Consider the following 23,020-nt stretch of genomic DNA (forward strand, 5'->3'; position numbering starts at 1 on the left):
GAGAGGGGTCAGCAGTGAGGGAGCTAGTGGCCGAAGGAACGGGAGCCAGGAGGGGGTGCCGGGGTGTCCGGGGTGGGGCGGGGGTCCCATCTGGTGGTCCTCAGATTCTCCAGGGGCATCGGCTGCAGGATGGGGTGGGGGGCATTCGGGGCCAGAGGCTCCCCGGGCGGATGAGCAAGGCGGAGAGGAGTCTGGGCCTGACAGAAAGGGAGGGGCTGATGGGCCCGGCCCGGGAGAACAGGGGCAGATTAGACGCTGGGGTTGGGGACGGATTCCAGGAGAGAGAAGGTTCCCAGGGCGCCGACCATCCCCTCGCCGCGGGAGGGTGGCTGTCAGCTTTCAAAGGAGCTCTTCTGATGTTCTCATGCCCCAGGCGTTCCCAGTTCCGTGAGACAAAGATAGGAAGTTGTGGTTTGCAGGGCACCGTCCCATCAGACGTGGACATCGCTGCGGCCTTGACGGGAGCACTCTCAGACGGCTCCAGGGGATTCGGAGGGACTGGCCGGCTGTGGGAACTCTCGCCCAGATCCAGACTGTCGCCATTCTGAGGGGCCGCGGGGTCCCAGGAAGGTCAGTGGGCAGCACGGGTGTTAGTGTAAAGCCTGGATCCAGACCTCTGAGGAGTCTGGGGTCCAGATCTTGACCTCCAGAAGCTTCTTATATTCAGAAAACGTGCACCTTGCTCAGCAGCCTGGTGGGATCAGGACTTGAGAGAAAGAGAGACAGACAGACAGAGATACTGAGGCTAAGGGAGCATCGGGGGCGACCCCAGATTTCATTGGCTCCCTCCCCACTGGCTGTTTGCCTCTTAAATCCAGAAGTAGTCCTGTGGTTGCAGCCAAAGGGCCCCCCAACGCGTGGCGGCGGGTGCCCACCTTCCGAGGGTCTGAAGAGGCTCAGAAGGGCCTCCCCGCGCGCTCACCAGCCCAGCTGGGACTCGGGGAGCCTCCCCAGGCGTTGGCTTCACTTGCTGTGCTTCAATATTCTATGCTTGACACAAGCTCCATTTTGATTGTGGAATCACCCCGGCACCCCACATCCCCTATTTGGGGCTCTGACTCTAAGCCCCTTTGGAAATACCTGCACAGACATGGCTGTGGTGTTGAAGGTTCCCACTGAGAAGGGCCAGGATGTGGCGCCCACCGCCCAGCGGCTCCTGTGGGAAGCAGAGGCCTGCAAACTGCGACTGCCTCCGGCACTGTGCCCGGGGCCCCATGCGCACGCACACGCTCTGCGGCCGCACGCTCCAGGGTCGCACGCTGCAGGGCCACGTCCCGCACACTCCAGGGCCGCCTCACCTCTGGGGAGACCTTGTTCAGATCAGGGCTTCCCAGCGTGTTCGTATCACCCCCGAACTAGATGTTCCCAGAGTTCGAGCTGGTGTCGGGCGTGTAACTTTATTATGTGCCTCTCGCGATAAGCACGTTCCCATCAATTAACCAAACTCAGAGAAGGGGACGTTCCACACAACTTTTTAAATTGTACTTTTATTTTACAGAAAGGGATTGTGTGCAAGTGTGTGTGCACACGAGCAAACGGGGAAGGGGCAGAGAGGGAGGGAGTGGGCACCCCAAGCAGGCTTTGCACCCTCAGAGCAGAGCCCCACGTGGGGCTGGGTCCCGCCACCTTGAGATCGGGAGCTGAGCCGAAGTCAAGAGTCTGACGCTCAACCCACCGAACGCCCCAGGCGCCCCGCTACAGAATTTGAGATGGGTTATTCTTGAAAATGCACTCGCGTCATCATTGTGAAGTGTTCGGTGGCTTTGTGCTGCTGATCTTTCTTCTGTGCCATCAGACACATTCTCAACTGGATGCGCGAAAAGCAGGTTACGAGCTAATCCCTGGAATAAAGGCAATGGGGACAAAGGTGGAGAACACAAATCACTCCGTAATCACAGCGGTATTCCTTCCAGGTTCTGCAGCGGTGGGGGGGGGGGGGGGGAGGGGGGGTGCATGCCTCTGCGGGCCCCGCTTGGGGCTCCGCGGCCTGCACTTCACCATGAGCGCCCGCTCCGGCCCCCGCCGCCCAGCCTCCACGGGAGGGGGTGACAGAGGGCCACGCCTAGGGCACACACGATCCCCCACAACCAAGGGGGAAAAGAGAATGGGGGGATTTTTTTTAATTACAAAACTATCACCTTCCAGTTCCTAGCGGTAAGTTTTAAAAGCTGGATTACACGGGTGATTTTCCCAGGAAATACATTTTCGAAGCACAAAGTGACTCGGGTAGAAAGAGGAGATCTAATTAGTCCAATGGCCGGGGTGGGGCGGCAGGAGCAGGCAAAAAATATCCAAAGGTTTATCCTTCAACAGGCACCAGGCACGGGCGGCTTCATTGTGTCTCCACCACCGTTCAGGAATAATCTCCGCGGCGGAGAGGTGGGAGACCCGCGCTTAGGATCGGGGTCTCCGGACACCAGCTGCTGGGTTCGGATCCCACCTTCCCGTCTTACCAGCAGGGGGAGACCTCGCGCGGGCTATTCAGACGCACTGTGCCTCAGGTTCCTCGTCCGTCCACGAACATGAAAATAGTACCTCACTGACGGCTGGTTTGCAAAATAAAGATCGAACGCACGTGAAATGGGTACAACTGTGACTGTTGCATAGTAAGAACTCGATCCACTTGAATTGTTACCAAGAGATACCTGCTCCCAAACACACAGAGGCGGAAGCATCACAATTCATTCCACACGGTTAGCCAAAAACCAGTGGTGGGGATAACACACTCACGTGCTCGCTGATAGGGACATATTATTTCCATTAGGACACAACTGCCCCAAATAAAAGCACCGACAAGCAGAATCCAACACGCCAGGAGCAAGTATGGCTCATCTCAGGAACGCAACGTGAGTCAACAGTACAGACAGCACGTACAACATTACAGTACAGTGCATTTTATTAAGAGATCAAAAAGAGGCAAATCTCTGGTCATCTCCAAAGACAGGGCAGCTCCCAAAAAGCACGTGGCAAAAGTGAGTATCCATTACTGGATTTCGAGCCTGTACAACCACGAGACCTTTAGGAAGCAAAGAATAGTAGGACAGCCGGCTAACACTCATGGATCCTAGAGTGGGGGCCCAGCAGACCCGGGCAAACCGTCAGATGGCAAGCTTTTGAGGACTCCCAAGCCAGCTAGCCTCCGTCCCAACCACTCAACGCCACCATCGTGGCACAAAAGCACGAAAGCAGCCGTGACCCTGTACGTAAACGGGCAGGAGCAGCTGCGTGCCAGTGGAACTTTACTTAGGAAAAGAGGCAACGTGGGCTGGATCTGACCCCCTGGCACTCGTTTGCAGACCCCTGGGCTGGAACCATCCGTGCAGTCAGAAACAAGACGGAGGTGCCTGATTTTATCTTGGACTCCCAATAGACGTAATAATACAAGAAAATATATACGATGTACAAGTACTAGAAAGGCAGAGATAAAACGACAACCATCTGCATAATTATAGGACTGTTTGACCAGAAAAATCCAAACTGGCGAATCAACGGCAAGCCGTTAGAATTCAACGCGGCCAATTTTAAGGTCAGTATATAGTATTTATTAAAACAACACTATATAATTATAACATTTTATGGGGGAAAGGGTGCCGTTTGCGACAGCAATAAAACCCAGGAATAAATCGAGAAGGAGCAAATCTGACATAAAAGAAAACTGGACAAGTTCACTGAGATCCCAATAAGTCAAAAGACCCATTCCGGAGCAGGACTCTGCGGCATATCAATGTTGATTTTCCCAAATGTGCCCATACACTCAGTGCGGTCCCAAGATTCCTGACAGGACTGGTTTCTTGCAGCTGCCGCTAAACTTTATATGACAGAGAAAATGTACAAGATTAGCTGAGAGGTGTGTTTAAAAGAACACAGAAAAAGAACTGGCGATAAAGCCATCCTAGGTAGTGGATTGTGACACGGGCAGGTCCGCGGGTCAGGACCCAAAGACCAGAGACAGAACCATATTATTTGTGGGAATTGAAGAAACGCCGACAGTAGCATTTCATGCCAGTAAAGACAGGACACCTTTCGCAGGAAATGATCACGTGCCTCTGCCTGTGCTTCTGAAAAGAAGATGTCACGTCCACCAGACTGTGTGCCCTCTGCCTTCCGCGGAGCCGGAGAGATGGGAGGGTGGCTCCCACCTGGGTTGTGTGTTTGTGACCACATTGTTGAGAAGCGGGAAACTTGAGGGGAGCCTGGACCCTCCGAAGGGGCACAGAAGAGGCTGGGGAGTGGAGACACCACCTGGCTAAGAAGGGAAGCCCGCAGGAGGGGACACACCGGAGGGTATGGGGTACTCACCGTGACACAGAGGGACAGCATCAGCCACACCATCTGGGGTGAGGGAGGGAGCGAGAGAAGCCGCGGCCACAGCGGCAGGGCCTTGCCTGAATCCACGGCCACCCTGGGGGTCGGGATGGGGGTGGGGGGTTGCACCCCAGCTACCGCCCATCAGGCTGAGGGAACACGGGATAAATGACAGCCCACCCCCTTCCGGTTCTCTTGGGCTGGATCCGATCAGCTCTCTGCAGGTTCTGGAACTCAGCTGGGAACATTCACCGCAGTGGCCAGGTCCAGAGAGTAGGGGTCACGTGGAGTTTCTCTGCCTGCGACCAGCCCGAATTCCTGTCTGCACTTCATTCCGAGGAGCCCCCAGACCACCCCACCCCCCATCTGTTTGTGTTTCTGTTGACATTATCATCTAAGGAGGGCCCAGACGGGTCCTTGAAGCCGGCCTTCCAAACATAAATAAGCAGCCTGTTTCAGTAAAACAAATTACGCACTTTTTGACATTTGCCAGTGTTTTGATTCCAGAAAGGCTGTGGACAATTCCCACAGTCCTGGCCCCCAACCCGTGGCCCTGCCGCCCCTGCTCACACTCACGCACCTACCTTCCCACAGTGCCTGCCTCCGGGGGACCTGTCTCTGGGGGGGCTTGCCTCTGGGGGGCCCTGCCTCCAGAAGACCCTGTCTCTGGGGGGCGCCCTGCCTCTGGGGGGGGCCCTGCCTCTGGGGGGGCCCTGCCTCCGGAGGACCCTGTCTTTGGGGAGGCTCTGCCTCCGGGGGACCCTGCTTCTAGGGGAGCCCTGCCTCAGGGGGACCCTGTCTCTGGGTGGGGCCCTGCCTCCGGGGGACCGTGTCTCTGGGGGGGCCCTACCTTCGGGGGACCCTGACTCTGGGGGGGCCTGCCTCCGGGGGACTCTGCCTCTGGGGGGGGGGCTTGCCTCCAGGGGACCCTGCCTCTGGGGGGGGGCCTGCCTCCAGGGACCCCAGCTCGCAGAGGAGAGCTCCCACCAGGACAGCGGCTGTTTGCCAGGTTCACCCCCAGCAGAAAACCCACCCCTGACGGCACAGACAAGGAGCTGAAGTATTTGGAGACAAAAACTAGGGACCCAGAGTATGTTTGAAGGACTTTCTGGGTCACCTGCCTTGGGGAGGCCCGAGTTTTGTTTTCCCGCGGTAGCCTAGACTCCTCACAGCGCCCTCGGTTTCAGGACCCTGCTGGCTGCATAGGCGTTGACTTTTACTCTCAGCCAAGCCTCCCCTCATTCCCCTGAGAAGGGAGAGGCCCTTACATCCCATGCACAGGCCAGCCAGGGGACCCCAGCCCCGGGGAAGCCTCCAGGCAGCACCCCCGTGGGCGGCCCCCACCCTGGGCCTTCCCCACCCCACGTGGCCTGAGTCGTGAGGGTGACTGGTGGCTGCCCCCACGGGAGGCCGCGGGGCTGTGTCCCGGGCAGCAGGACCAGATCAGGTGCCCCGTGCACCCCCAGGGGAAAGGCTGTGGCCTTGCCTCAGGGCCAGGTGGCCCGCCTCCCCTGGGACCCCCTGGACTGGCCCTTCCACAGGTCCTGGTGAGCCACCACCTGAGGCGGTGGGCCCCGCTGTGGGCAGGTCACAAGGGGAAACTGGGCCCATGTGCTGACCACAGCAGTCAGCACGCCCTCATGTCTCGGTCACTTGGTGTCCCTTGAGGGCAGTCCTGGCAGGCGGCCCCCAGAAGTTCCTGTGAAAAAAATCCCTGTGGCTCATGGCCTAACCAGAAATCTCCTGCTTCTGACTCCCTGGTTGCCAGGAAATTGTCCCGAGCAAGGAGGTGGGGTTCTGCACTGGCTCAGAAGCTTCCAGCACGGGGATCCTGATAACTCACCTCTCGCATGGACAAGCAGGGCGTCCATCGTGCGAGAGCTGTGTGCCCTGAGGCGTCTGTGGCTCCCCCAGGAGAACCACTCCTCAGGGTGGCTCTTGGCCCCAGTCCACACCTGCACCCCCCTCTGCTGTCTCCCCAGCCCGTGTCTGCCTCCCGCATCTCCACGTGAGGGGTTCACAGCTTTTCGCTACTTTACTGCAAATTTGCTGTGGCCACAGAGGGGCACTGGTGACCTCCGGCAGCCCCACTCCCTGCTCCCCATTCCACCCCACCCCACCCCACCCCACCGACCAGAGTGGGGGCCAGGCGGCCCCTTCCCCCTATTCCTTGCCGGCTCTGGCAAGGCCTTGCCTGGACTCCCGGCTTTCAGGAGACTCTCTGCGTCCCTCCTCAGAGACTCCTGGCCTCCGTGTCTCCACCGCCTCACAGCTGGGACCCGGGGTGTCCAGCACTGACCCTCCCGAGACCTGAGACGGGGGCTTTAACAGGTGAGACCCCAGGACGCACACACCACACCTGCTGACCCCAGCCAAGGGCTTCCTTCTGCTCCCCCTCAGGGCCAGCTCCTGGGGCTCATCCTTGCGGGGAGCTGGAGGGGGCCTGGGCAGGAGTAGGACCCGGCCTGGCCTGGCCTGGCCTGGCCTTCTGTCTGCCGGTCACAGCACCTCCCAGCCCCTCCCTCAGGCCCAGGGAGCAGGGGCGGCTGTCCTCAGCCTCCCTTCCCGCTGGCAAAGGGCTCTCTTGCCCTCTGGCGGCAAAGTCCCCTCCAGTGTGCACTGTGGGGGGATGGCGTGAGTGCTCTGACTTCACACTGAGGCAGGAAACCTTAACTGTGACTCCGGATGTGCAGGGCAAGAAGGAATTCAGTTACTTTTTTTTTTTTTAACAAAGATTTCCTTTTTCTCTTAATGAAAGACTCACAAACCTCTCCAGGGTCATTCCCAGTAAGCAGCAGAATCCAGGGGTTAATCAGCACAGGCAGGAGGGGAGAGGGAGGGAGAGGGAGGAGGGGAGGGGACGGGAGAGGAGGGAGGGAGGGGAAAGGGGGGCTGAGCTGCCAGGGGGCCAATTAAAACCAGGAGCCTGTGGTGGTTAATTTTATGTGTCAGCTAGACTGGGCTAAGGGCGGGCGCCCACAGAGCTGGTAAAAAATCCATTTCTGGGTGTGTCTGTGAGGAAGTTTCCGGGAGAGATTAGCATTTGAATTGGTAGACCCAGTAAAATCGCGCTCCCCAAGGTGGGTGGGCCTCACCCAGTGCCTCAAGGGCCTGAATAGAACCACAAGGAGGAGGAAGCACGGATTCTCTTTCCCTATTGAGCTGGAACATCCGTCTTCTCCTGCCTCACACAGTGGAGCTCCCGGTTCTCAGGCCTTTGGACGGCAGGACTAACACCACCAGCTTTCCCAGGCCTCCAGCTTGCAGACTCGGATCGTGAGGCCTCGGGCCTCCATAACCCAGGGAGCCAATTCCTGTAATAAGTGTCCTCAGATATATCTCTGTGTTCTATCGTTTCTGTCTCTGGACAACCCTGGTCCTAATTGGAACACATCTGTTGTAATAAAGGGCATTTGAAACAACTAGGGACCCACGCATGCGGACAGTAGTTTTCATGATATTGCAGCAAAATCAATAAATTTTTAGGTGGGATAATATTGTGGCTGTGTGAAAAGCTGTCCTATTTCTTAGAGACACATGTGGAAATATTTGAAATGAGACAACTTGATGTCAATCATTTGCTTTAAAACAGTATAGGAAAAACAAGAAAGGGTTGGAGAGGTGCGGTGGGATGAGAAAGCGTTGAATCTGGAGGTGGGCATACAGGCCCTCACGTCCTCCTGTTTCCGTGAATGCTTGAAAACTCATGATAAAAACTCCTTTCAGAAACCGTTTTGGGACACCTGAGTGGCTCAGTCGGTTACGCATCCAAGTCTTGATTTCGGCTCGGCTCGGGTCACGATCTCACGGTTCGGTTGGTGAGATGGAGCCTCGAGTTCGGCGCTGAGATGGCAGCACAGAGCCTGCTTGGGATTCTCTCTCCTCTCTGCCCCTCCCCTGCTCGCGGTCTCTCGAGATAAATAAACTTAAAGACAAAAAACGTATGTTTTCAGATGTCTTTACTAAGCCCCTCCTGCGGCACAAATCAGTGCACTGGCGTGTGGTCTGCACGCGGAGGGGCAGCCGGCAGACCCACCTGCTGCTAGACACCTCCAACTAAGAGTGTCCGGAACGATAAAGACGTGTAGGGACTCCACGCAAGGAGGAGCCTGCAGACGGGGCAGCGCCGGCAGGAGCTGCGGTCCCCATCTTCCTACCATTCCTTCCTCCCTCACTGCCCGCCCAGCCTCCCCGCCAGGTCCCTTCGCTGCTGGCAGGGGCTGAGGCTGGCCTGCCCCCTGGGCACGGAAGGGTGCACTTCGTGCCAGGAACTACAGAGGCTCCAGTTCCCCCACCGGTCTCTCTCGCGCAGGAGCCACCAGGAGTTAAGCACCTGTCACAGCGCAGGGGCTCTGGGCACTTACTCCCGGGGCAGGGGTGGCGGTGCTGGCGAAGGAAGGGGCTGCAGTGAGGGGCGGCGAAGCAAGGCCCCTCGCCCTGGAATGAGGTTCCTGAGGGGACCCCTGAGCTCCACCACCGCAGAGTCTGCACCTGGGGTGCAGACCTGGGCTGAATAGGGGTCAGGGCACAGGAGCCGCTTGTCTGGTGACCGCAAGTCCCGGCTGCCTCATATTCAGCTTCGACCCCATCCCCTCGAATGTGCTGTGCTCTTCAAACACAAAGGGGACACTCTGCAGCCCTTGCACTGTGGTTTTCCACAGTGAGACACCCACCCTGACGGCCTCCACTCCACCCTCTCCCTTTAAGAGACACCATGTCATCTCGGAAACCGCCCGAGCATCGCCCGCTCTGCGGGTCACCGCGCCTGGCGGGTCTGCGGCTCGGGTGTCGTACCTAGCCAGCCGTGCGGCCCTCGGGTCAGTCCTGTGGCTTGCTCGCCCGAAGCCCGAAGGCTGCTGCCCCCGCCCCCCGGTCGCTGATCAGACGCTGAGACCGCCTGCCAAACCCGGCCTGGAACTGCGCTCCACGCGGCGCGGCCCCGCCCACAGGCCCTCTGGCCCCGCCCGCAGGTCCCGCACCACCCGGGCTTCCACCTCGCAGGGCCGCAGGCGAGGACGTCCGCGCAGCCCCGCCCACAGACTCGACCGGCCCCCAGGTCCTCTGGCCCCGCCCACAAGTCCGGCCCCGTCCGGGCCTCCACCCCTCTCGTGGCCCAAGACTACGCGCTCGCGGACGCGAGGCCCCGCCCACAGGTCCTCTGACCCCCGCCCATAGCCCCGCCCCCGCCCCCGCCCCGGTCTCCACTCCACGCGGCCCGCAGGCGAGGACGTCAGCGCTCCCGGACGCACCTCCCAGCATCTTCCGTCCGGGAGACTCCCATCCGCGGGATGACGCAAGACGCTCGTGGCGTTGCCAAGGCTTCAGGAGACGCGCTCCGGTGGGACGGGCGTGCGTGCGCTTCCGGGGCGGAGCGCGGCCGCCGGAAGTGTGTGGCCGTTGGGGCCATGGCGGCGCTCGGCGTCGTCTTACTCCTGCTGCTGGGAGCGGTGTCTTGGCCGCCGGCCTCGGCCTCGGGCGAGGAGTTCTGGCCCGGCCAGTCGGCGGCCGACATCCTGTCGGGGGCGGCGTCCCGCAGACGGTAAAAGCGTGGGACTCCCGTGGCGGGGCACCTGTGGTCGGGGGGCGGGGATCGGGACCGAGGACAGCGGGCCGGTGCGGGAGGGGCGCGGGGCGGAGCCTCCAGCGCCCTCACCCCCTCACCCCGTTACCCTCTGACCCTCCCCGGGTTTTCAGCCTCCGTGCGCGAGTCAAGGTTGCCCCGGGCTGCTGGGCCTCCGGAGCCCCGGGAAGGGCTGGCTGTGGGTGAGCCTTAAGGGGCAGGCCCGGGCGCCCCTGTTAGATGATGCGGGTTCTTGCCCTGGGTTGGAGGAGACCCGAGTCAGATGTTCGTAAGAGCTCGGCCTTGTTTATCTGCACGGAATCTTCCAGGCTCCATCCAGTTGGTGGATGTTCCCTAGATAAAAGTCTCAGGGATTCAAAAAAACAAAAAAACAAGTGTCTGTGCCGTCCAGCAATTACTGAGGGTTTGGACGAAACAGACCGTGCACTGCATGCTGGATGTAGAGGTGGTAAAGGGGTTCCCTCCTCTGTTGGTGGTCTTGGGGAGATCTGGAGGCTCAAGCTGGGCGTTACAACACGGTTTCATCGATAGTAAGGGAAGTTGTGGAAAAACCAGTGCCGAGAAGGGAGAGGTGTTTCGGTAGTGCGGTGGTTCTCGAAGTGTGTCCAGGGAGCCCTGAGGTGTCAGAGCCATTTTGGTAGGAACATCAGGATGTTATTTATCCACCTTTTTTTAAGTCGTTCTCTCGTGAGTCTACAGTGGGGGTTTTCTTGAGGCCATCTGACCTGCGATAGCTCAACAGGTTGAATGCGGAAGCGGATGTGAAAATCCAGTTATCGCTAGACCAAAAAGAGTTACAAAAATTACATTGTCATTCTTCTCACTAATTCTTTTTGTTTAGAAAAATATACTTGTTTTTCGTTTAAAAATATTAAGAACCACATCACGTAATAGCTTATTATCATGATTTTAAGTGAATAATACATGCGTTTTAAGTTCGTAACTTCTAACACCGGCACGATGAGTAGATGTAGCCCACATGAACAACAGTCCTGTGGGGTCTTCAGTAATTGTGAAGAGTGTGAAGGGGTCGGTCGACCAAGACGTCTGGGTACCGCTGGAGGACTGATCCTCAGGCTCTGGTTGGTAAGACTGCCGGTCTCACTGAATTTCTGCCGGCCATTAAAGGGTGCTAAGATGCGTGCCGTTCCTACTCACGGGCTCTAGAAGTAATTGGTTGTACAGAAAGGGGTTGGCGGCGACAGTGAACTACCAGCCGCTCCGAGTGCCCAGATCCTGCCCCATAGGCACTGGGGGCGCCTCTGGGCTTTGTGTCCAGAAGACTCAGCGTGGAAGAACCTCGCTCCTGCCCCTCCCTTCTAGGTATCTTCTGTATGACGTCAACCCCCCAGAGGGCTTCAATCTCCGCAGGGACGTCTACATCCGCGTTGCCTCCCTGCTGAAGACGCTGCTGAAGACCGAGGAGTGGGTGCTGGTGCTGCCCCCCTGGGGCCGCCTCTATCACTGGCAGAGCCCGGACATTCACCAGGTCCGGATCCCGTGGTCCGACTTTTTTGATCTTCCGAGTCTGAACAGAAACATCCCCGTGGTTGAGTACGAGCAGTTCATCGCAGGTGAGGCCGCCGAGGTGGTGGTGCAGGAGCACCAGCCAGCCCGCTGTGTGTGGCACACCCGTTGTGGTGACACTCGCTCTGCAGGGGGCGCCTGCTTCTGTTTCCCGATTCCGCACTCCCGGTGACCTTGGTCTTCCTCTAATTTATCTCGGGAGATAGATCTCCGTGAGCTGTGTGTCCCCTTGTCTCTGAAAGCTGGGGCGGCTGGCGAGCCAGCGGAGGGCGCTCAGAGCTGTGGTTGCTGGTCCGGAGGCCAGGCGTGGCCCCAGCAGGCCGTGCTCGTGTGCAGGGAGGGCCCTGTGTCCCCGAGGGGAAGCGAGATGGGGAAGCAGGACGCCACATGGCAGGCAGGCAGGCGTTGACCCTGGGGCCTCCCTGCAGCGCTCGTCATAACGTCTCGTTCCACTTAGGCCTGCTCGGTCTGTTTCATTGTTTTTAAGAGCGAGAAGCTGGAAATATTCTTAGAATGAGAGTATTTACAGCTTAGCATTGCTTTCTTTAGAAGACCTAAGCTTAAAAAGGCACTGCCACGTTTTCGCTGCCACCTTAGTCTGGCAGAGGGAGGCGCAGGCCGTCGTGAGCGGGTGCCATGGTCTGTGGAGCTCCTGCTGCGTCGGCCCTGGAGCGTACGGCTGCGGCTGGCACGTCTTCGTTTTTCCACTTCTCACTGTGCGGCAGACCTGGTCACTTTGGAACGTTCCTGTGTCGGTGTCAGTCCTGGGAGTGCTGCGGCCATGGAACAACATAGGCCGTGTTTTCTGATATCTTCACTCACGGGCAAGAAGCAAACTGAGGCTTGTAAAACGTCCTCTTGGAATGCATCTCTCTCAGAGCCAAGATGAGAGATGCAGCTGGGTGTTTAGTCTGACTCGACTTAGTCTGGGAATCAGCCTCAGCCTTCGTCTGACCCACAGGTCATGGAGCCTCCCAGAGAAACTGCCCTTCACCTCCACGAAGGGCTGTGGCCTGAGGGTTTCTTGATGGGTGGACACCAGGACAGGGCCGGGCCTCAGCCACGTGAGAGCGTGCTCAGCGGGGGGAGGGGGGAGAGTGGGTGTGCAGGGCGGAAGGGCTGCTGCCCACCCTGCGGCTCTGGAGGCCCCAAGCCTGGAGCCGAAGCAGAGGGGACAGGAAGTTGGAGAGCCCTGAGTGCCGCGGAGCAGGCGGACGGCTTGGCCTCCACCCCGCCCGGCTGGCCTCGACTGTTCCACCCTTTCTCACTGCAGAGGGGGGTAGGGATTGAGGATGCGCACCAGGGCACCGGGCGTCTTAGCCTCCCGGTGCCACCCCCCTTCCCGTCACTGCGAGAGGAGCCCCAGGAGGGCTGGGGCCAGGCCCCGCCAGCAGTGTGGCCCCCGAGCGAGGGAAATGTGGAAGAGACACCAGAATGCCTCTTGATGCGGCTCTCTCGTGACTGGGCTCCATCGATCCACCCCGGGCACGTCTTGATGAAGCACTGTGGGTGTGGCAGGCATGTCCTGGGTCCGGGTGGGCGCGGTGGGCCGTGGGGAGGTTGGACACAGACTCCTCCCCTCCTGGAGCTCCTGTGGGGCGCGTGGAGGCAGATGAAGAAGTAATTAAAGCACGCGGTGTCCAAGGCGGTGAAGTGTCATGCGGACAAAAAGAGAGTGGGGTGGGGTGTGGGGCGGGAGGCTGTCCCGGGGAGGTGCGATTTGAATGGTGTCACAGGGGTCAAGGGTGAGCCCTGAAGGGGAGCGGTCCAGGCGAGGATGGTCCACGCAGGGACAGCCCATACAGAGGCCGTGGGAAGGGGGCACACCGATGTGCTTGAGGGACAGCAGGGTGGACAGAGTGTGTGGGGCCAGTGGCCGTCGTGAGGACTGGGTTGGGGGGTGCGGCAGAGGAGGGCTGAGCGCCGAGGGCAGGTCCCGCTGCTGTAAGAGGGGCCCCTGGGAGCGGCCAGGGCCTGGACGAGCTCCACTGCCCTGAGGCAGCCCCTTTCACCCACTCTAGGGACCTCGTCCCTGTTGTCCCTTGTTGTGTCCTGTCTCTGCTTCTGTAAGCTTTCTGCAGCCCTGCAGGGAGAAGGTGGGATTAAGTAAAGCAGTAATTCCCTGTCTGTACCAGCGGCCGTCCGACACGTGCCCACACGCGTGCTTCCGGTTCCTGTTCACTGTCAGTTCTTGGCCTCTTCCAGAGTCCGGCGGGCCCTTCATTGACCAGGTGTTCGTCCTGCAAAGCTACGCGGAGGGGTGGAAGGAGGGGACTTGGGAGGAGAAGATTGACGAGCGGCCCTGCATTGACCCGCTGCTCTACGCACAAGACAAGCACGAGTACTACAGGTGCGGCCGCTGGGCCCCCGGCGGGAGGGTCCCCTTCCCCGCCTGGCCTGTGCAGCGGCCCCCATCCCCGGTTACAGGGGTGGGGACCCGGGCCACCTTGACACAGCTAAGCTGCGTTCAGCGCATTTGAATGTGGCCGGGGAGATGGCAGTCTGGTCACCCAGACGGAAGCAGCCATCAGAAGACTTCCCCAAGGAGGGGCTGTCTCCTCGGCAGCACCTGTGGGTGAAGCACCAGAATACCCGGGTTCTAGAAACTCGTTGCTATGGGAGCCCCTCAGAGGGGCACAGCTGTCGTAGGGTTGTTACCGCCGGGCCTCTGGCACCGTGAAGCTGCCCTCCACCGCCCCCTTCCCCTGGCAGCCGTCCAGATGGAGCCCCACCGGTCTGCTCAAGTCCGCTGAGATTTATGGTTCTTCATAAGTTTTCACCGGAACGTCACTACCTGTGATCACGGGCGGGAGGTTTTCACTGCGAGATCGTCGGGTCTGCCTAGATTGAGCCGTACACACGTGCATCTGGGGTTTACTGGTTTCCTGTGTGAAAACCAACGAACGGAGGCACCGGGGATCTTGTTTTCCAGAGGATGGTTTTGGGGTTACGAAGAGACAAGAGCTTTAAACGTCTCCTGTTTGTCCGTTCAAGGCTCGGCTTCAATCATGGCGCCTGTGCTTTTGAGAAACACGTCAGCGAGGTACGTGCCTGCAGGGTCTGCTCGTGGCCGGCCAGTGAATGGGTGAGCACGTGCGTGGGTGTGCCTGCGTGTGCGCTGTGCGTGCTGCGTGTGCACAATGTGCACACATATGTGTTGTGTGCACAGTGCGTGCATGTGTGTGGGTGCGTGTGTACATGTGTGCTGTATGCGCACTGTGTGTATGTGTGTGTGCCTGCATACATGTGTCGCGTGTGCACTGTGCATGTGCACGTGGGTGTGCGCTGTGCGTGCATGTGTGTGTATGCATGTGCACGTGGACGTGTGCTGCACGTGCACATATCATATGCGTGTATGCACATGTGTGTGCCTGCACACTGTCCTGTTGGCATCAGAGGCCCTCCTGGACTGTGCAGGGTCACTGGAGAGGTGGAGCTTGTCCCCACCCTGCACCTGGTCGTCCTTCCACAGCGAGGTGGGGCTGGGGCAGAGGCGGTCGCACGTCCCCAGGGAGGGCCCGGGTATAGGTTGGCTGTACCCGTGTCCTGGGGGTCTGTGCTGCCAGTACAGCCTCGCACGGGCTTCTCAGCCACTTCACGGTGGGAGCTGATGGGAGGGCCTCCAGTCCCGACGCAAGCGGTGGAGGGGTCTGGCTCTCCTGTCTGAGGCAAGGGTGGAGCTAGACATCAGCGAGGCGAGGGCGGCATGGCCCGGGGGCTGCAGGCCCGACTGGAAGAGAGCGCTGACCTTACTCGTTCCCCTACCTCACTTGTCCCGGTGACCGCCCGGTGTGGCTGAAGCAGGGTGAGAACAGGGACGGGAGAGGAGTGGCAGGCTCGGGAGGTTTTGAGATGGCCCACTGCAGCCTGGTCCTGGAGGGCTCCTGCCCCGCCTGCGGTCAGGTCTCCCACGCAGCCTTCTCGGAGCCGGACCTCACGCTGGTCAGAGGAGGGGCTGTGGCCTCCCCGGTGCCCCGTACCACTCAGGACGCACGGTTGGGGACCAGAAGAGAGGAGGAGGCTGGTCGCCTTTCCCCAGATTTGTGCCCTGCATTGTCCAGGCTGGAGTGGACGCGGCCCTTTCTGGAGTGTCCCTTCTGTGTGCTCTGACACTGGGGATTCTTTGATCGCCTCGGGAAGGGGCCGCTCTGTCCCTCGTTGTCCCTCGTTGTGCAAGGAAGGAGTTGAGTGTTCTGTGAAAAAGGTGCTAGTTCGGGGCTTGAAAAGCAGACGTGCTGAGGGGCACCGAGCCCTGTGTCGTTAAAATGATTTTTTTTTTAAACAGGAGTGTGGTCTGACTGACCACACGATTGTGGTATCTGTCATCACGCGGTTTGGTCTTCCACATGTGGCCAGTTACATAGCAGATCTTCCAAAATTACAAAATCGAGCCATTTCTGTGCTCCTGTGTGAGCTGTCTCTGGGGCTGTGTTTTCCCAGAACCGCTGACTAGTCCCACTTGCTCGCTTTGTCTGTGGTGTTTCTTTCGTCAGTGGTGACAGCGGGGTTGCTGACCCCCAGTGCGGTGGTTGGGACAGGAGAGACCCCTCACGGTGCTCACGGTCGCCCGCAGGAGCGTGTGTGGAGGTCTCCGGCCCACGCGTGTCCCGGTGGGCTCCCGGCTTCCTTCCCAGACAATCCCTGGAGCAGGCGAATAGAATTGTCTTAAAATTAAACGCTTTTTGTCTTGTTTGGAAACAGGTCAGTGATGCTGGACAGAGCCGAGAACCTTCTGCACGACCACTACGGCGGGAAGGAGTACTGGGACGTGAGTGCCGCCCGCACCTGCCGTGCTGTTGACTGGCCTGTGTGCGTGCTGGGCGCGTGCGCCTCCCTGTCGCCTTGATGCGGCAGGAGCCTGAGGAAGTGGGTTCCACGCCTGCCCTGCTCCGGAGGTCTGCCCTGTGTAGACATAGGCGTAGAGCTCCCGCGGGGAGCCAGGTAGAGGTTAGGCGCCTGTCCGGAGGACCCCGGAGAGATCCCCGCTCCCTGACCCGGGTGCCCCCTGAGCAGGTCGTCTCCAAAGCAGAGAGGTGCCTCGTCACGGCCGCCCTCGTGGCTCTCCGCCTCTCGTCGGCACCGTGGTCCCCTGTTAGCTGCGAGGCTGCCAACTCCCTCTGGCCAGCCACGTTCTCTTGACCCGAGCCCCGCCCCCCCAGGCAGGGCGCCTGTCTGAGCATCTCACCCTGTGCCCGTGGTGGTGGTCCCGGTCGCTCGCGGTCCGGCCTTTTGCCGGTTGGTGACCCGTCACCGCCAGACCCTCTTAGGATCCTGTCCCCAGTTGACCTCCGAGAGTGTCGGCTCGGCGTCCCCAGCATCCGGCGCCCCCCTCGGACTCTCAGGCCGGCCTCGGGATGCAGGTGGGGCTTGGGGCACCCGCCGGGGGGCCGATGGGGTGGGGCACTCAGCGGGGCGCTGCTCTCTGCACCCGCAGACCCGGCGGAGCATGGTGTTCGCCAAGCACCTGCGGGCCGTGGGGGACGAGTTCAGGAGCAAGTACCTGAACTCCACGGACGAAGCCGACAGGATCCCCTTCGAGGAGGACTGGACCAAGATGAAGGTAGCGCCCCCACGCTTTCTCGCTCGGGGATGTGCGTCAGGAGGGTCCCCTTGTCCCAGCGCCGGCCCGGGGCCCGGTTCTGTTTCTGCTGGAGTTCCTCGAGTTCCGGGAGTAAAACCGGGCGGCGAACACGGACAGGGACGGTCAGCATTTCCCTCCTGACGTGAGGACAACAGAGAAAGAAAAGGCGAGATTTTTCTGAGAGCGGCCAAACCAGACTCACCAAAAGGGTCACCCTTGTTTTAGAAAGTTTTTTCTGAGGGTGTGGTTTTCATGTAACTCGTTTTCAACAAATGACACGTGGCTGTCTCAAGCGGGCGTCGTTGCTGAGCATTTCCCGGGAGCGCGTTCGAGTGGCGCTGTCCACGGGGCCGGCCGCGCGTGGAGCGGCACCATTCCGGCAGCGATCCCTCGGTCGTTACGTGATGTTTACTGGAAAAGCACCGTAGCGAATAGACCCTTTTCCCTACTTTTGTACTTTTTTCCAGGGTTTCCTTTACCTTTTTTGTTTCACTCAGTTAAAGGGTTTGTGGTAATTAGTCACTTCGCGGTCTTGGAGAGACATCTGGCCCGACGCCCGTGGAGCATGGTGCTGCCACACGGACAACGTGTCCCCTCCGTGTCCCGTGTGCCAGCCGCACGCAGGTCCCTCAGCGGTCCCCGTCCTTTGCCAGGTCAAGCTGGGGTCCTCGCTGGGGGGTCCGTACCTCGCGGTTCACCTGAGGAGGAAAGATTTCATCTGGGGCCACAGAGAGGACGTGCCCAGTCTGGACGGGGCCGTGAAGAAGATCCGCGGCCTCATGAAGACTCACCAGCTGGACAAGGTGTTCGTGGCCACGGACGCCGTCAGGAAGGGTACGTGGCTCCGGCTCCGTCCACGTCCGCTGCCCCCGGTTAGGCCGCGGCAGCCCCGGGCCCGCGCGTGAGCCTCGGCCCGAGCCGGGAGGGCAGCGGCGGCTCCCGCGGCCGGTCCTCCTGCCTGTTTCCGCCGGCCCGTGCGGAGCCGGCGCAGCACACGCGTCCGGGAGCCGTGACCCCAGCGCGTCCGCCCTCCTTCACTCCGCAGAACACGAGGAGCTGAGACGGCTGTTGCCCGAGATGGTGAGGTTCGAGCCCACGTGGGAGGAGCTGGAGCTGTACCGCGACGGTGGCGTGGCCATCATCGACCAGTGGATCTGCTCGCACGCCAGGTGCCTCTGCCGGCCGCGCCCGCCGCGCCCCGCGCCCCTCAGCCTCTGGCGGGTGGCCCCCTGTTCCCCGGCCCCGCGCGGAGGGTCGTGCTCCCCGTCCGGTCCTCGCCCGCCGGCTTCCTCCCCGGTCCGTCGCGGCGCTCTGTCCTGGACCCTCCTGTGCGTCCCTTCACCTCGAGGTCCTGCTCCCCTGGACTCGGTGACCCCCTCGATCACACGTGTCACCGAGGAGCACACACAGGGCCTCCGGAAAGGGAGGGCGGGCTCTGTGTCACTGCCCGAGAGGCAGGCCTGCCCCCGGGGAAGAGCAGGGCTGGGACGCACACACTCCGTGGGGGGTGGGAAACCGAGAGGAGGTTAGTTTCCGTCTGCAGGACCCTCGGAGCCACCTGGCGTATGCCCCGGTTGGTCCCAACTGTGCCTGCCGGGCTGCGGGCCGGGGCCTTCCCCGTGCTGAGCAGATGGCATGGGGACGCCTCTCTGCCCTCAGAGGTCCAAGCCCAGCTCTGAGCCCCCACCTCAAGCAGCCAGAATCCTGCAGGGGACTCGAGTTGGCGCCCGTGCAGGACCTGGGGCCTCTCCGCAGCACCCCCCACCCCAGCCCCGCCCCAGCCAGGCCTGTGGCCCCTGGGCAACGGTGACTCACGAGGCCGGGCAGGGCTGGGGGCGGTGAGCTCGCTCATGCGGCTCTCGTGATCTCTGGTTCGCAGGTTCTTCATCGGGACCTCGGTCTCCACGTTTTCTTTCCGGATCCACGAGGAGAGAGAGATTCTAGGGCTCGACCCCCGGACGACATACAACCGGTTCTGTGGGGACCTGGAGGAGGTGTGCGAGCAGCCCACGCACTGGAAGGTTGCCTACTGAGCCGGCACCCCGTGGACCCCACCTCCTGGACTCGCCTTACACGCGAACTCTCGGGCTCTCTCTGACCACGCGAGTTCCCTCGGGTGGCTCCTGCCCCTGTCCGACCGGCCAGGCTACCAGATAAGCCCTCTTCAGGGTCACGGACGCAGCCCGCAGCCACGTGAGCCACAGCGTGTGTGCTCGGTGTTTCTTCCCGCCGTCGGCCGCCCGTGGCCGGGGGCTTTGGTCGGGCGAGAAACCGGGTCTCCGCCTGCCAGCAAGGCCCTGGTGACGGGAGAAGGTGCTGGGCCTCGTTTCCTGGGTCTGGAGGGACGTCCGGCAGCGAGTGGTACAGATGTGGTGTGCGGGCAGCTCCCGTCCCGGGGGCCGGGGTGGCCGTGCCTTTGGACCTGGCGTGGCGTCGGCCTGCTGGTCCTGTTTTTTCCGCCCTCTCGCCCACCTGAAGCCACCCACGGGTTGGCGGGAAGCGAACCAAGGCCTTGCAGACCAGGTCTGAGGCCTGTTGTCCCCCGCTCAGAGTGCTGGAAGGTTCCTTGGAAGTCTCCAGCGGTTTGTCGAGTTCTTGCAGAGAGGAGCCCTGGCCGCCTGTGAGCGTGTGAGGGCGGACGCCCCTGGCACAGCCTCGTGGTGGGCGCGGTGGGCCCGGGGACGAGGGGCACCATCGCTGTGGCCTCAGAAGGGCCTTGGGGTCACGCTGCACAGAAACCCTTTCTAGGCCGTCAGCGTGGCCACCACCGCATCCCCTCTGGCCGGGAGCCCCGGGTGACCCACCCAGGCCGGGGTCCAAAGCCCCGGGGCTTCTGGGGCTTCTTCCCGAGCTCCGAAAACCCACCTGAACGCTCGGCAGGGTCCTGCGGTGTCACGGCGGCGTGGGGTCAGGTGATGAAGTATTTATTCTTTTCCCATTTGTACATTCAAATGCCATTCATAAAATATGTTTTCTAGAAAGGTGGGATTCTGTAAACGGTGCCTTGTTCATAGCCCTGAATTTTTTCTCGGCTGAGAGCTACGCGGAACAGTCCTGACCGTGACTGCCACTTCTCCGTCTTAAGGGAATTGCTTTGTCGTGTAGTCTCACTCGGGGAACGCGTGGCTGGGACGGGGAGAGCGTCCTCTCCTATTCGTCCGCTGGACCGGCTGCTGCCTGAGAGCCGCCCGTCAGGCACGGAGGAGGCCATCCTGGGTCTGTGCTCTCGGGAAGCCCCAGCCCAGGCCACCCCACTTAGGTTCGCGGGGAGGTGAGGGGTCGGCAGGGAGGGGGCACTGCGGTCCAGGCAGGCTGTGCCCCGTGTGCTGGAAAGGTGCCGTGGCAGGTGGGCCCAGGGCGGGGGAGGAGGAGCCGTGGGGAGTCGGGGGGAGTCTCGGGGGGCCCAGAGGTGGGGGAGGGGGGAGTGGCGGCGGGAGCCCCTGGGGGGTCTGAGCAAAGGAGTGAACAGGCTAGAGACCGGGGCCCAGGTGAAGCCGTCAGGGAGGGTTCGACTTCAGGGCGTTCCACCCCCCCCGGCCCCCCCGCTGGAAGGACCCTGGAGCACTTTCCAGGATGGGGGTCGGGAGTCTCGAGTTGAGGGGTGAGCAGACCACTCAAACCACGGGGCAGGGCCAGGTGGGGGAGCCGGGGGGAGCGTGGGTGGAGGGAGGAGGAAACCTCGGTGGCCCACTCGGGTGGCCTCCGCCCGGTGGGGGGAACGGTGCGGGGCCCACGGAGGCCGCCCGTCGGCAGAGCCACCCCCCTTCACACCTGGAGCTGCCCAGCCCACCCGCCCCCCTCTCGAGCGCCCCACCGGAGGAGGAGCACGGAGCCACACGCCCGGTGGCTGCCTGGGTGGTGAGCCGTGCGGCAGGCGTGTCTGGGTGCCACTTGGAGGGACAGCCGTGCTGGCGTGGAGACGCGGCGCTTCGGGAAGTCCAGGCGGTGCCCCCGAACGGGCAGCTCGGGGCCGGGGCGAGGACGGCCGCTCGCAACTTTGTGAAGTGTGCCTCTGTGGCCGTCCCCGTGCCGAGGAGTGTGTGGGCAGAGGCAGTCTCGAGACCCTCAGCCTCCCTGCTCCCAAAGGCCGGATGGGCCCCCAGAGCCCCGCGCTTCGGCAGCTAACCTCTCCTTGGGGCTGAAGGTGAAGGAAAACCGGCCTTTCGTTAAACGAGGACCAAGCGTTCGCGTCCCGCGAGCTGGGTGGACGTGGTTTGGGTCCCGGCGGTTTGTGAGCCCTTGGGGGTGCGGGGGGAGGAGCCACTGGCACCGGGAGGGCTCCCAGGTGGGAGGACCCTGGCCGCCGGCACTCGCCACGCGGCATGGGAAGTGCCCGCTCGCTCGCGTCCCGGACGCCCGGCCACCCCCGACCGTCCCCCACGGGCTGTGCCCCGACACTGGGGGCTCTGCCTCGCGGTCCGGGCTCCGGGCACCAGCTGCTGTGACCACGGTGCCCTCGGGGTCTGCTGGGCGGGATGGGGCTTCCGGCCTCAGAATGGACACCTGCTTCCAGACCGACGGGACCCCCGCCTGCTCGGGAGGGCGCGGGCTGCCCTCTCCGTGGGTCTCGGTCTCCTTCTTTCCTCCAAGGGAGGCCCAGGCACGCCACCGGCCCCCGCTCCTGCACACCTTTGTGGGTAGAAACAAGACGGGCACTTTGGCCAGGACCGGGAGGAGGAAGCGTGTGCTCGCGGGCGGTTTTCCAGCGGCGCGTCCCAGGGCCCTGGGGGTCACGGAGGCTCCGGGGGCGATGGGGCAGGGACACCCCTGCCGCCCCTCCCCATGCTGGGTGCTGGGCATCTCCTACGCGGCGGGGCACTTGGAGAGGCTGCCGCTGGGCCGGCGTGGCCTCCAGCCCCAGCCTGGAGAACCGGAAGCTTCCGGGCACCACGGATCACAAGAGTGGTCATGCTGCAAGGGTGGGGGACGTGGGGTCCGCTCAGGCCAAGAGGCAGGCGGTGTGCGGGAGAAGAGGGGCCCGGGGCCCGTGGTGACCCTGGGCCCACCCCCCACCCCGGCAGGTCTAGAGCTGTAGTCGCTGTGGGCCAGAGATGCTGACTCCCTGAGGCCTCAGGCCTGAGCCCGCGTTCCCGCCCTCCTGACTGGGCGCCTGCTGACCCGCCACGCTGGACCTGGGGCCTCCAATGCTCTGCCCCTCGGGCAGACTTGAGAGGTGCCCCTTTTTTCATCCCTCCATCCCCCCCGACGCTGCCCCAGCAGGACAGGCTGTCCGTGGAAAGTACCAGAACAGCGTGGGCCAGAGTGTGTCTACAAGCTGTCACCACCTCTTCCATTTACAGATGGGGAAACTGAGGCTCAGGGCCAGGTGAACGACCAGGGCCGCCGTGCGAGCAGGAGCCTGACCCGGATTTGGATCCAGGTCTCTCCGTGTGGGTCCTGCCTCAGTGGGGGAGGGGAGGGGGTGACCAAGGACCTGAGCGGGGCGTCTCATGTGTCCCACCAGCTGACTGTCCCGCACCCGCTCCCCCCTCCGCCCCAGGCGCCGGGCTCTCGACCTGAAGAGACCCTTGCACCTGAGCTGGGGGCTGTGTCTGCCCGGAGCCGGGCCTGACCCGGAAGAGGAGCCCCCCCCAGACGTGGGGAGAAGGGGCCCCAGGCCCCAGGGCCCAGCCTCCTGCACGGCTTGCCTCCGTTGGGCAAAGAGTTAACGGTCTGCGTGCCGCTGCCCTCCCAGCCAACACGCACCCGGAGGGCTGGCTCTCTCGCTCGTTCTGCTCATCCGGGCGAAGATGGTCTCACCCCTGCAGGATGGCAGCGGGAGCCTGGCCCCCTGTGACGCGCCCCTGCCCCGGCTAAAATCCCGCCAGTGCGCGGGGCCCAATGAAATCAGAAGCTCCCCGGTGGGCGAAGCTGGAGTCCCCGGTCGGGCCTCGTGGGTGCGCCTGGGAAGATCCCCGCGTGGGCATCCCTGTGAACGGGGCTTTCCGGGGCGGGGCGGCTCTCCGCGGTGGGGGGAGGGGGGGGGTGCGCGGCCCCGGAAGGCCTGTGTGGCGTGAGCCGGGCAC

General features: G+C 61.9%; 1 protein-coding gene and 1 long non-coding RNA gene across 3 annotated transcripts; one reads left to right on the forward strand and one right to left on the reverse strand.

Annotated features, from left to right (window-relative positions):
- Window positions 1-1,340: 1,340 nt before the first annotated feature.
- Window positions 1,341-4,906, reverse strand: LOC113594336 (uncharacterized). Its single transcript, XR_003414696.2, has 3 exons — window positions 4,300-4,906; window positions 2,454-2,546; window positions 1,341-1,841 (listed from the first exon to the last, which is right to left on the reverse strand). It is a non-coding gene; the product is annotated as an uncharacterized LOC113594336 (long non-coding RNA).
- A 4,672-nt stretch (window positions 4,907-9,578) lies between these two features.
- POFUT2 (protein O-fucosyltransferase 2) lies at window positions 9,579-19,979 on the forward strand. Of its 2 annotated transcripts, none has more exons than XM_027041414.2 (9): window positions 9,579-9,844; window positions 11,210-11,460; window positions 13,619-13,763; window positions 14,346-14,456; window positions 16,115-16,181; window positions 16,848-16,973; window positions 17,648-17,828; window positions 18,040-18,163; window positions 18,874-19,979. In XM_027041414.2, exons 1-9 carry the CDS (start codon window positions 9,594-9,596, stop codon window positions 19,025-19,027), a joined length of 1,410 nt encoding a protein of 469 aa, XP_026897215.1. In that variant the 5' UTR covers window positions 9,579-9,593; the 3' UTR covers window positions 19,028-19,979. The 2 variants fall into 2 exon arrangements, with proteins under 2 accessions (XP_026897215.1, XP_026897214.1); XM_027041413.2 differs by having other exon boundaries at window positions 14,408-14,456.
- Window positions 19,980-23,020: the final 3,041 nt, after the last annotated feature.

Source organism: Acinonyx jubatus, chromosome C2 (genome assembly GCF_027475565.1).
Source record: "Acinonyx jubatus isolate Ajub_Pintada_27869175 chromosome C2, VMU_Ajub_asm_v1.0, whole genome shotgun sequence".
In the NCBI taxonomy this organism is placed as follows: domain Eukaryota; kingdom Metazoa; phylum Chordata; class Mammalia; order Carnivora; family Felidae; genus Acinonyx; species Acinonyx jubatus.

What these genes read in the sequence shown, in the direction of transcription:
- POFUT2 (XM_027041413.2), top strand. Translation starts at nt 9,594, where the DNA reads ATGACGCAAGACGCTCGTGGCGTTGCCAAGGCTTCAGGAGACGCGCTC. An exon ending in GTACGAGCAGTTCATCGCAG is followed by an intron (nt 11,461 to 13,618) that starts GTGAGGCCGCCG and finishes GGCCTCTTCCAG; the next exon opens with AGTCCGGCGGGCCCTTCATT. An exon ending in TTGAGAAACACGTCAGCGAG is followed by an intron (nt 14,457 to 16,114) that starts GTACGTGCCTGC and finishes GTTTGGAAACAG; the next exon opens with GTCAGTGATGCTGGACAGAG.